At 49.8% G+C, this 13,327-nt stretch overlaps 1 protein-coding gene across 2 annotated transcripts in view; it reads left to right on the top strand.

Moving 5' to 3' along the window:
• The window catches only part of Anapc10 (anaphase promoting complex subunit 10), a 59,501-nt gene that overhangs the window by 3,044 nt on the left and 43,130 nt on the right, over positions 1–13,327 (top strand). For both annotated transcript variants that reach the window (XM_050161554.1, XM_050161555.1), the window contains exon 3: positions 2,549–2,639. In XM_050161554.1, coding sequence (XP_050017511.1) covers positions 2,549–2,639 — 91 coding nt within the window. The remainder of the gene's footprint in view (positions 1–2,548; positions 2,640–13,327) is intronic.

Below are 13,327 nucleotides of genomic sequence, written 5' to 3' on the forward strand. Positions count from 1 at the left end.
AAAACCTCCCAGTAAAACTCCTAACATTGATGCCTGACTTTTACGTTTTTGTGTAACCCTTCACCCATGTGTACATACATGCACCAACATACATATGCATTCAAAATAAAGTGGAGAGTGATAGAGGAAGATACCTAGTATCAGCTTCTGGTCTGTGCATGTACACATATATGCATGAACACATAAGACATGCATGCACACACAAAGAATTTGGATTTGACCAGGCGTTGGTGATGCACACCTTTAATCCCAGCACTCCGGTGTTCGAGGCCAGCCTGGTCTACAAGAGCTAGTTCCAGGACAGGCTCAAAAGCTACAGAGAAACCCTGTCTCAGAAAACCAAAGGAAAAAGAAAAAGAATTTGGATTTTAAGTACAAGGAGAAAGCTCATTGGTTTTGTTTAGCTGAACTGTAAACAGTTGTAGGATACAATTATAGATGAATTCTTTTACGAAGGCTATATTTTTTCTCTCTGTCTGTCTGTATCTTTCTGATGGGGTCTTACTATGTAGCGCTGGCTGGTTTGAAATTCTCTAGTAGATCAGGTTGGCCTCAAACACACACGCTATCTGCCTGCCTGTGCCTTCCAAGTTCTAGGATTAAGGGTTTATAACACCACATTACTTGTTAGGTCTTCAAAGTCAAAGCATGTGGTTGAGTTACAGTAACCCCCTATCCAGTCTGAAAGTAATTGTGTTTCTAGAGATGCTTAAGAAGAAAATGGCTTGGACACTTAAAATATATCTTTCATGTAATGAATGGTGTCTGCCCTATGAATCCAGACATGCTCTCTTAATGTGGTAGAGACTTTTAAAGGGTTAATCCAGACCTTGCAAACACATTAAAACCGCAGCTTGTGTCATATTCATTCACATTGTGTCGAATTCAAATCAGTCTGGACTTAACCCAAATATGACCATATTCCCCCGATGGAGGGCCAAGAGAAAAAAGTGAGTATTTACTAAACAATAACCATAACCACAAAGAATATTGTTTCTCTTTGCCTTGGGACAGTTGTTTTTACTTATGGATGGTTTTATTGCTCATACCCTAGCCCCGTCCTTTAGCAGTGTCTACAGATTGATTGACTGTAATCATGACCATGGGAAGGAGGGAGAGTTGTTTTCTGGGCATCACCTAAGTAGAGGTCAGGACAGTGACCTCATAACAAGGCATTGATGAGTCCAAAAAATGAGTAGAGCCAAGACAAGTACAAGAAGTGCAACCTTAGAGAAGTGGCTGTGACATCTTAGCACACACCAGAATCATCCAAAAGATTCCTCAAACATACTTTGAGTGAGGCAGGCTCTCAGAATTGCTGATGTAGAGCTCTAGAGTGATGTTGCAGCTGCAGGGCCGCACTGTAGGACCACTGCAACTGGGGAGAGCTCAACTGTTGAACCCTTGCTCTCTTCCAGAGGACCTGAGTTCAGTTGCCAATTTTATATTGTGCGGCTCACAACCACCTCTAACTCCCACTTCATGGGACCAGTGTCCTCTTCTAATGTCTGCAAGCAGTAGAACCTTAAAAAGAGAACCACTGAAGCCTGTTATGATTTATAAAAGTTTTTTCCCTCTGAATAATGTTCTTTACCTGGGTACATAATACCTGTCAAAGCCATTAAAACAGATCTGCCATTGTCTTAAAGTCTTTTTTTGACTAAGACAACTCAGATACAATAATCACATTGGACACTTAAGAAAGAGGTAACATCAGCATGTGAACTTATGCTCATAATACATTCTGCTTGTGAGAAAAAATGTGCACGTGGAAACTGGTAATCATACTCAGTGTCCTAGAGGAAAGGTCCAGAATGATCAGTTCTCAAAAGATTATGCTTATTTGTTTTTCCCATTATACTTTAATAGACAATACTAAGTAATGTCTTAGAAGCAAATTTCAAATTAGTCTTGAGTTAAAGATTTTTGTTTAATACTTGTTTTGCTTAAGACTAAATACCACTTCATGAAATTCTTTGAAATAAAATAGAAATAAAATTGTAAAACAGGGGAAAAAATATAGCCAAAGTGGAATAAGTAGAAGAAGCCTTTAACTCAATAGATTGTTTAACAAGGACTCTCTTAAGAACCATGAAATTTAGTTATCTTTACTAGGGAACTTAAAAAGTAGCAAAGAGCTAAGATGGGATAATGAGCCTGCTCAAATCTGCCTATTCTAAAGGCTATCACAGGATGGATCGTTCTTATGATTGGTTTATAAAAAGGATTTGAGAAAATAAGGACTTTATCCCCAGAGATGCCTTTTAAAAAAACCAGCCACTCAAAATATTTGTCCTGTGTGTGAAGGGGATTGACCCAGGGCCTCACATATAAGAAACAAGCGGTCTGACAGTGATCGACACAACCAACCAGCCAGTAGTGGTATTTCTTGAGCTGAGATCCGAATGAAAGAGTGAGAGAGTTTCGGTTAAGTTTTATATTTTGATAAAGTCTTTATCAAAATTTCTGGACAAATATGTATGATAATTTTATGTTTTAAATATATAACTTTTTCATAGAAATTTATTGCCATTTTCACTGTTTCTAGGGTTTGGTGTGGACCAATTACGAGATGACAATCTAGAAACTTACTGGCAATCTGATGGCTCTCAGCCTCATTTAGTGAACATCCAATTCAGGTAATACAGTTTTTACTTTTTTATATACTGTGGGTTATAAGTGGATAAGGAAACCATTTACATAAAATTTAAGGAAATATAGAGATTAAAATATACTTAACTACTGTTAGACTCTAAGTCTTAGAGATTATTATTATTACCATCCAGATTGCAAGCGACTTCAGTGTATTTTGCCCTTTATGTATTTCTCTTTTCCATGCATGCGTGCGTGTGCTTGTGTTGTGTGATGTGGGTGTGTGTGTAGGGGTGCACATGTACACTGTTGAATTTGCATGCATTGGCCCAAGGTTGGTGTTGCATACTTTGCTCAGTTGCTCTGCATCTTTATTTTTTTGAAACAGGGTCTCTCAGTGAACCTGAATTCAGGTTACTACTTTGGTTAAGCCATTGAGGTTCAGGGATCCACCTCTCTGCCTTTCCTCCACCCTCCTCCTCAAGGCTAAAGTGTGTTCTAGGATCTGAACTCGGGTCGTCAGGCTTGTGAGCAGGGACTTTACCCATGGAGTCATCTCCTTAGTCCTCTTTGTACATTTCTGCTGATACTTTATGTTTATGGTTCTCACATAATAAGATTCAGTTTTAAGAGGTAGAGTCAGAAAAATTATTTTATAGCCTGGTATTATGCCTTAATATATGATGCTTGTAAGTTTCTTAGGTATGCCGTTTAGGTAACTTTTCATATTTGTACTCAACATAGAATCTGTAACCTTAGTTTTAAAATGACTACTATTTTGGGGATAGGAAAACACCTGTATGTTTGTCTAGTCTTTGGGATTGTTGACTATGAAAACTAGTCAGCCTGTCGTCCCTGCAGTGTGTCCTCTCCTTATTGTCACTGCAGTCAGTCTGTCCTCTCCTTGTCATCACTGCAGTCTGTCCTCTCCTTATTGTCACTGCAGTCTGTCCTCTCCTTGTCACTGCAGTCAGTCTGTCCTCTCCTTGTCCCTGCAGTCAGTGTGTCCTCTCCTTGTCACTGCAGTCTGTCCTCTCCTTGTCACTGCAGTCAGTCTGTCCTCTCCTTGTCACTGCAGTCAGTCTGTCCTCTCCTTGTCACTGCAGTGTGTGCTCTCCTTGTCGTCACTGCCGTATATATATTCTCTACCATCCTAAAATGTTACATTTTTACATGCTTCCTTCTATTGCTGTATGGTACAAATCAGCAAACTTCTTTTGAGTAGATAGTAAATATTTGAATCTTGTGGTCCCTCTGGTTTCCATTTCACCTATGTAGTCCTGCTATCACAGCACCAAACAGCCAAATACCGATGCATAAATGACCGAATGTAGTGCCTCTGGTTAAACTATATCCCGTACAAAGAGATGTGAGGCAGGGGTTGGGCAGGGGTTGTAATATGTATGTGCCAGCAATAGTAGTTATCTTTTTTAAGGGTTAAGGTTGTAGCTACTGCCAGGTATGGTAGCACGCATCTTTAATCCCAGCACTTGGGAGACAGAGGCGGGAGGATCTCTGTGTCTTTGAGGCCGACATGGTATACAGAGTGAATTCCAGGACAGTCAAGTTTACAAAGAGAAACCCTGACTCAATCCCCCCTCCCCAAATCCTGCTACTTTACCAAATGATTACCCATCTGTATTTACTTCCCTTATCAGTGAAACCATGTGGCTGATGAGAAGCAGCTTACAGAAAGACTTGGTCTCACAGTTTGAGAGTACAGCCTGTTACAGTGGAGACAGCACAGTGGTGGAAGGGTTTGTGGCTCAGGAAACAAGGGAGCTGACACTGGGAGGAACTGAGGTCAAGTTATAAATTTAAAGACTAATAGATCCTCCAACCCTCACTTTAATTAACTATTTCCTTTAGTGAGGCTCACCTTTCAATAATTCCATTAGTTAGAGAAATGAACCTCCAAGGGATGTTTCCCATTTGACTACTGGGTCCTTAGGCTCATGGCCGTCTCATTATGTAAAATGCGTTCAGTCTGTCTTCAGATTTTCAGTAGTCCCACAGTTATTCCACTGTTCAAAATCCCAATTCAGAGTCTGTTCTGAGACTCAGGGCAAGCTGTAAACTCATGTAAGTGTGTGTGTGTGTACGATTTTAGCATTCCCATTTGAAAAAAGACAAACAGAAGCGTAGCTAGGAAAGATCAGTTTAAGCAAGATCACAACTCAGCAGGGTAAACACTGAAATTTGCAGCTTCCCCCAGCACAGTGCTAGCAGAAGAAACATCTTGGGCTGGAGAAGAAACAGATAGCTCTGTAGGACGTTCATGTAAGGGAACAGAGCAGAACTCAGCTGTAGCTGCTGTCCAGGAGAGGAGCAGGATCTCTATATCTTGAAGGGAGATGATCCCCCACTGCACCTCAGCTTAAGGTAGCCCGGCTTCCCGATAGTCAGGACACCTTTCCTCCAGTGCTGAGCTGTCCCATTGCAGCTCCAGCCTCCAGAGCTGTCCTATTGCGGCCCTATCCCTCCAGAGCTGTCCTATTGCGGCCCTATCCCTCCAGAGCTGTCCTATTGCGGCCCTATCCCTCCAGAGCTGTCCTATTGCGGCCCTATCCCTCCAGAGCTGTCCTATTGCGGCCCTATCCCTCCAGAGCTGTCCTATTGCGGCCCTATCCCTCCAGAGCTGTCCTATTGCGGCCCTATCCCTCCAGAGCTGTCCTATTGCGGCCCTATCCCTCCAGAGCTGTCCTATTGCGGCCCTATCCCTCCAGAGCTGTCCTATTGCGGCCCTATCCCTCCAGAGCTGTCCTATTGCGGCCCTATCCCTCCAGAGCTGTCCTATTGCGGCCCTATCCCTCCAGAGCTGTCCTATTGCGGCCCTATCCCTCCAGAGCTGTCCTATTGCGGCCCTATCCCTCCAGAGCTGTCCTATTGCGGCCCTATCCCTCCAGAGCTGTCCTATTGCGGCCCTATCCCTCCAGAGCTGTCCTATTGCGGCCCTATCCCTCCAGAGCTGTCCTATTGCGGCCCTATCCCTCCAGAGCTGTCCTATTGCGGCCCTATCCCTCCAGAGCTGTCCTATTGCGGCCCTATCCCTCCAGAGCTGTCCTATTGCGGCCCTATCCCTCCAGAGCTGTCCTATTGCGGCCCTATCCCTCCAGAGCTGTCCTATTGCGGCCCTATCCCTCCAGAGCTGTCCTATTGCGGCCCTATCCCTCCAGAGCTGTCCTATTGCGGCCCTATCCCTCCAGAGCTGTCCTATTGCGGCCCTATCCCTCCAGAGCTGTCCTATTGCGGCCCTATCCCTCCAGAGCTGTCCTATTGCGGCCCTATCCCTCCAGAGCTGTCCTATTGCGGCCCTATCCCTCCAGAGCTGTCCTATTGCGGCCCTATCCCTCCAGAGCTGTCCTATTGCGGCCCTATCCCTCCAGAGCTGTCCTATTGCGGCCCTATCCCTCCAGAGCTGTCCTATTGCGGCCCTATCCCTCCAGAGCTGTCCTATTGCGGCCCTATCCCTCCAGAGCTGTCCTATTGCGGCCCTATCCCTCCAGAGCTGTCCTATTGCGGCCCTATCCCTCCAGAGCTGTCCTATTGCGGCCCTATCCCTCCAGAGCTGTCCTATTGCGGCCCTATCCCTCCAGAGCTGTCCTATTGCGGCCCTATCCCTCCAGAGCTGTCCTATTGCGGCCCTATCCCTCCAGAGCTGTCCTATTGCGGCCCTATCCCTCCAGAGCTGTCCTATTGCGGCCCTATCCCTCCAGAGCTGTCCTATTGCGGCCCTATCCCTCCAGAGCTGTCCTATTGCGGCCCTATCCCTCCAGAGCTGTCCTATTGCGGCCCTATCCCTCCAGAGCTGTCCTATTGCGGCCCTATCCCTCCAGAGCTGTCCTATTGCGGCCCTATCCCTCCAGAGCTGTCCTATTGCGGCCCTATCCCTCCAGAGCTGTCCTATTGCGGCCCTATCCCTCCAGAGCTGTCCTATTGCGGCCCTATCCCTCCAGAGCTGTCCTATTGCGGCCCTATCCCTCCAGAGCTGTCCTATTGCGGCCCTATCCCTCCAGAGCTGTCCTATTGCGGCCCTATCCCTCCAGAGCTGTCCTATTGCGGCCCTATCCCTCCAGAGCTGTCCTATTGCGGCCCTATCCCTCCAGAGCTGTCCTATTGCGGCCCTATCCCTCCAGAGCTGTCCTATTGCGGCCCTATCCCTCCAGAGCTGTCCTATTGCGGCCCTATCCCTCCAGAGCTGTCCTATTGCGGCCCTATCCCTCCAGAGCTGTCCTATTGCGGCCCTATCCCTCCAGAGCTGTCCTATTGCGGCCCTATCCCTCCAGAGCTGTCCTATTGCGGCCCTATCCCTCCAGAGCTGTCCTATTGCGGCCCTATCCCTCCAGAGCTGTCCTATTGCGGCCCTATCCCTCCAGAGCTGTCCTATTGCGGCCCTATCCCTCCAGAGCTGTCCTATTGCGGCCCTATCCCTCCAGAGCTGTCCTATTGCGGCCCTATCCCTCCAGAGCTGTCCTATTGCGGCCCTATCCCTCCAGAGCTGTCCTATTGCGGCCCTATCCCTCCAGAGCTGTCCTATTGCGGCCCTATCCCTCCAGAGCTGTCCTATTGCGGCCCTATCCCTCCAGAGCTGTCCTATTGCGGCCCTATCCCTCCAGAGCTGTCCTATTGCGGCCCTATCCCTCCAGAGCTGTCCTATTGCGGCCCTATCCCTCCAGAGCTGTCCTATTGCGGCCCTATCCCTCCAGAGCTGTCCTATTGCGGCCCTATCCCTCCAGAGCTGTCCTATTGCGGCCCTATCCCTCCAGAGCTGTCCTATTGCGGCCCTATCCCTCCAGAGCTGTCCTATTGCGGCCCTATCCCTCCAGAGCTGTCCTATTGCGGCCCTATCCCTCCAGAGCTGTCCTATTGCGGCCCTATCCCTCCAGAGCTGTCCTATTGCGGCCCTATCCCTCCAGAGCTGTCCTATTGCGGCCCTATCCCTCCAGAGCTGTCCTATTGCGGCCCTATCCCTCCAGAGCTGTCCTATTGCGGCCCTATCCCTCCAGAGCTGTCCTATTGCGGCCCTATCCCTCCAGAGCTGTCCTATTGCGGCCCTATCCCTCCAGAGCTGTCCTATTGCGGCCCTATCCCTCCAGAGCTGTCCTATTGCGGCCCTATCCCTCCAGAGCTGTCCTATTGCGGCCCTATCCCTCCAGAGCTGTCCTATTGCGGCCCTATCCCTCCAGAGCTGTCCTATTGCGGCCCTATCCCTCCAGAGCTGTCCTATTGCGGCCCTATCCCTCCAGAGCTGTCCTATTGCGGCCCTATCCCTCCAGAGCTGTCCTATTGCGGCCCTATCCCTCCAGAGCTGTCCTATTGCGGCCCTATCCCTCCAGAGCTGTCCTATTGCGGCCCTATCCCTCCAGAGCTGTCCTATTGCGGCCCTATCCCTCCAGAGCTGTCCTATTGCGGCCCTATCCCTCCAGAGCTGTCCTATTGCGGCCCTATCCCTCCAGAGCTGTCCTATTGCGGCCCTATCCCTCCAGAGCTGTCCTATTGCGGCCCTATCCCTCCAGAGCTGTCCTATTGCGGCCCTATCCCTCCAGAGCTGTCCTATTGCGGCCCTATCCCTCCAGAGCTGTCCTATTGCGGCCCTATCCCTCCAGAGCTGTCCTATTGCGGCCCTATCCCTCCAGAGCTGTCCTATTGCGGCCCTATCCCTCCAGAGCTGTCCTATTGCGGCCCTATCCCTCCAGAGCTGTCCTATTGCGGCCCTATCCCTCCAGAGCTGTCCTATTGCGGCCCTATCCCTCCAGAGCTGTCCTATTGCGGCCCTATCCCTCCAGAGCTGTCCTATTGCGGCCCTATCCCTCCAGAGCTGTCCTATTGCGGCCCTATCCCTCCAGAGCTGTCCTATTGCGGCCCTATCCCTCCAGAGCTGTCCTATTGCGGCCCTATCCCTCCAGAGCTGTCCTATTGCGGCCCTATCCCTCCAGAGCTGTCCTATTGCGGCCCTATCCCTCCAGAGCTGTCCTATTGCGGCCCTATCCCTCCAGAGCTGTCCTATTGCGGCCCTATCCCTCCAGAGCTGTCCTATTGCGGCCCTATCCCTCCAGAGCTGTCCTATTGCGGCCCTATCCCTCCAGAGCTGTCCTATTGCGGCCCTATCCCTCCAGAGCTGTCCTATTGCGGCCCTATCCCTCCAGAGCTGTCCTATTGCGGCCCTATCCCTCCAGAGCTGTCCTATTGCGGCCCTATCCCTCCAGAGCTGTCCTATTGCGGCCCTATCCCTCCAGAGCTGTCCTATTGCGGCCCTATCCCTCCAGAGCTGTCCTATTGCGGCCCTATCCCTCCAGAGCTGTCCTATTGCGGCCCTATCCCTCCAGAGCTGTCCTATTGCGGCCCTATCCCTCCAGAGCTGTCCTATTGCGGCCCTATCCCTCCAGAGCTGTCCTATTGCGGCCCTATCCCTCCAGAGCTGTCCTATTGCGGCCCTATCCCTCCAGAGCTGTCCTATTGCGGCCCTATCCCTCCAGAGCTGTCCTATTGCGGCCCTATCCCTCCAGAGCTGTCCTATTGCGGCCCTATCCCTCCAGAGCTGTCCTATTGCGGCCCTATCCCTCCAGAGCTGTCCTATTGCGGCCCTATCCCTCCAGAGCTGTCCTATTGCGGCCCTATCCCTCCAGAGCTGTCCTATTGCGGCCCTATCCCTCCAGAGCTGTCCTATTGCGGCCCTATCCCTCCAGAGCTGTCCTATTGCGGCCCTATCCCTCCAGAGCTGTCCTATTGCGGCCCTATCCCTCCAGAGCTGTCCTATTGCGGCCCTATCCCTCCAGAGCTGTCCTATTGCGGCCCTATCCCTCCAGAGCTGTCCTATTGCGGCCCTATCCCTCCAGAGCTGTCCTATTGCGGCCCTATCCCTCCAGAGCTGTCCTATTGCGGCCCTATCCCTCCAGAGCTGTCCTATTGCGGCCCTATCCCTCCAGAGCTGTCCTATTGCGGCCCTATCCCTCCAGAGCTGTCCTATTGCGGCCCTATCCCTCCAGAGCTGTCCTATTGCGGCCCTATCCCTCCAGAGCTGTCCTATTGCGGCCCTATCCCTCCAGAGCTGTCCTATTGCGGCCCTATCCCTCCAGAGCTGTCCTATTGCGGCCCTATCCCTCCAGAGCTGTCCTATTGCGGCCCTATCCCTCCAGAGCTGTCCTATTGCGGCCCTATCCCTCCAGAGCTGTCCTATTGCGGCCCTATCCCTCCAGAGCTGTCCTATTGCGGCCCTATCCCTCCAGAGCTGTCCTATTGCGGCCCTATCCCTCCAGAGCTGTCCTATTGCGGCCCTATCCCTCCAGAGCTGTCCTATTGCGGCCCTATCCCTCCAGAGCTGTCCTATTGCGGCCCTATCCCTCCAGAGCTGTCCTATTGCGGCCCTATCCCTCCAGAGCTGTCCTATTGCGGCCCTATCCCTCCAGAGCTGTCCTATTGCGGCCCTATCCCTCCAGAGCTGTCCTATTGCGGCCCTATCCCTCCAGAGCTGTCCTATTGCGGCCCTATCCCTCCAGAGCTGTCCTATTGCGGCCCTATCCCTCCAGAGCTGTCCTATTGCGGCCCTATCCCTCCAGAGCTGTCCTATTGCGGCCCTATCCCTCCAGAGCTGTCCTATTGCGGCCCTATCCCTCCAGAGCTGTCCTATTGCGGCCCTATCCCTCCAGAGCTGTCCTATTGCGGCCCTATCCCTCCAGAGCTGTCCTATTGCGGCCCTATCCCTCCAGAGCTGTCCTATTGCGGCCCTATCCCTCCAGAGCTGTCCTATTGCGGCCCTATCCCTCCAGAGCTGTCCTATTGCGGCCCTATCCCTCCAGAGCTGTCCTATTGCGGCCCTATCCCTCCAGAGCTGTCCTATTGCGGCCCTATCCCTCCAGAGCTGTCCTATTGCGGCCCTATCCCTCCAGAGCTGTCCTATTGCGGCCCTATCCCTCCAGAGCTGTCCTATTGCGGCCCTATCCCTCCAGAGCTGTCCTATTGCGGCCCTATCCCTCCAGAGCTGTCCTATTGCGGCCCTATCCCTCCAGAGCTGTCCTATTGCGGCCCTATCCCTCCAGAGCTGTCCTATTGCGGCCCTATCCCTCCAGAGCTGTCCTATTGCGGCCCTATCCCTCCAGAGCTGTCCTATTGCGGCCCTATCCCTCCAGAGCTGTCCTATTGCGGCCCTATCCCTCCAGAGCTGTCCTATTGCGGCCCTATCCCTCCAGAGCTGTCCTATTGCGGCCCTATCCCTCCAGAGCTGTCCTATTGCGGCCCTATCCCTCCAGAGCTGTCCTATTGCGGCCCTATCCCTCCAGAGCTGTCCTATTGCGGCCCTATCCCTCCAGAGCTGTCCTATTGCGGCCCTATCCCTCCAGAGCTGTCCTATTGCGGCCCTATCCCTCCAGAGCTGTCCTATTGCGGCCCTATCCCTCCAGAGCTGTCCTATTGCGGCCCTATCCCTCCAGAGCTGTCCTATTGCGGCCCTATCCCTCCAGAGCTGTCCTATTGCGGCCCTATCCCTCCAGAGCTGTCCTATTGCGGCCCTATCCCTCCAGAGCTGTCCTATTGCGGCCCTATCCCTCCAGAGCTGTCCTATTGCGGCCCTATCCCTCCAGAGCTGTCCTATTGCGGCCCTATCCCTCCAGAGCTGTCCTATTGCGGCCCTATCCCTCCAGAGCTGTCCTATTGCGGCCCTATCCCTCCAGAGCTGTCCTATTGCGGCCCTATCCCTCCAGAGCTGTCCTATTGCGGCCCTATCCCTCCAGAGCTGTCCTATTGAGGCCCTATCCCTTTAGAGCTGTCCTATTGCGGCTCTACCCCTCCAGAGCTGTCTTGTTGTGATCTAAGTATATCCTGGCTTAGTATAGCCCAATAAGTCAGGCTATCCAATACCACTACTGTACCTCATTCCCCTACATCATCTCCTGTTGCCATAGCCATAAGCCATTCCTAGTGTCAGTCAGTCCCTCCATGATGGACTATGCCTTTAAAACATGGTCAGAATACTTCTTCCTCTGTTTCTTATCAGGTAATTAGTCCCCAACAATGAGAAAAATAACTGATACCTCATTTATTTCATTTAATCATTGTTGGGTGTTGAAATAAGAGGGGCGGGGCTGCGTCCCCAACACCCCGGCCGCTTGGCTAGCTCATGCCCGAAATAACAACACACAAACTGTATTCATTTAAGAACTGCTTGGCCCATGAACTCTAGCCCTTACAGGCTAACTCTCGCACCTGGACTAGCCCATTTCTAATGATGCGTGTAAGCACCCCAAGGTGCGCTTACCGGGAAGATTCTAGCCTCCGTCCATCATGGTGTCTCTGCTCCAGAGAGCAGAGCTGTCGGGTTTCTCTCGGAGCAGAGCAGAGTCTGACCTCACTTCCTCTTCCGCCCAGCATCCTATTCTGTTTATTCCACCCACCTATGTTCTAAGCTATGAGGCCAAGCAGTTGGTTTATTATAATTAACCAATTACCTTCCTCCATCAGTTGGGGAATATTATTTTCAGGTGTTTGACTTTTGTTTATGCTGCCTTTGTTTAACTCTGTGAAGCTGTGTCGCTGTGCCTGTCTAAAATACTGGTGGTTTAATAAAGAGCTGAACAATAGCAAGGCAGGAGCAAGGATAAAAGCAGGGCTAGCAGGCAGAGAGAATAAAGAGAAGGAGAAATCTGAGGGAAGAAAGACAATAAAGAATGAGAGAACAAGGGGAGGAGGACCTCAGGGGCCAGCCACCCAGCCATACAGTACACCACAGAGAAAGAAGCAAAGAAAGGTAGAAGCCCAGAGGCAAAAGAAAGTTGTGATAATTTAAGAAAAGCTGGCTAGCAACAAGCCAAGATAAGGCCGGGCATTCATAAAGAGTAATAAACCTCCATGTGTGATTTATTTAGGAGCTGGGTGGTGGGCCCCCCAAAGAGTTTAAAAAGCCAAAAGAGTAAAAATATCACACAATAAATCTTTATAATTTATTAGAGATTTAGATAAAGCCAGGGTCATATAATAAGTGGTAGAATTACAATTTGAACATAAGTTCTTTGATTTCAGATCCTCTGCCTTTAACTTCCTATCCTATAAATATGAGATAAATTGCTGGTCAAGGAATACAAACATGTTAGCTTAAAAGTTCCATATTGAACATCCGAATTTAATTGTATTGTAATACTAGAATTTGTTTTGTAAATTTCATTCTATACTGTGTACTGAAAAAAATCATTTTTCACACATTATATTCCTTGAATAGTTTTATTGTCATATACTTTTATCTCACTGAGAATTTATTTAATAGAATACATACACACACACACACACACCTACTTTGTAACCTACACAATCTTCTAGGATGTAAGTTCAATCATTTTTCTCATTATTAGAATCAAATGTTTAATATTTTGAGGTACCTCCATACTATTTTCCGTAACAAGTGCCCTACTTTATATTCCCTTGGACATTTTATATAAGCTTCCCCCCATGACATCAGCATCTGTGGTTTTCTTTTTAAAACTAATGATGCTGTTAATGCATGTGAAGTGATACCACATAGCTTTTGTTGAAATAGGAGCGGCAGGGCTGCGTCCCCGGCACCCGGCCGCCCGCATGGCTAGCTTATGCCCGAAATAATTACACGGAAACTGTATTCTTTCAAACACTGTCTGGCCCGGCTAGTTTCAGTTTCTTATTGGCTAGCTCTTACATATTGTTCTAACCCATTTCTAATATTCTGTGTAGCCCACGAGCTGGCTTACCAGGGAGGATCTTAACCTGTGTCTGT

Source organism: Alexandromys fortis, unplaced genomic scaffold (assembly GCF_014885135.2).
Source record: "Alexandromys fortis isolate MF-2015 unplaced genomic scaffold, M_Fortis_MF-2015_v1.1 scaffold_127, whole genome shotgun sequence".
NCBI lineage: Eukaryota > Metazoa > Chordata > Mammalia > Rodentia > Cricetidae > Alexandromys > Alexandromys fortis.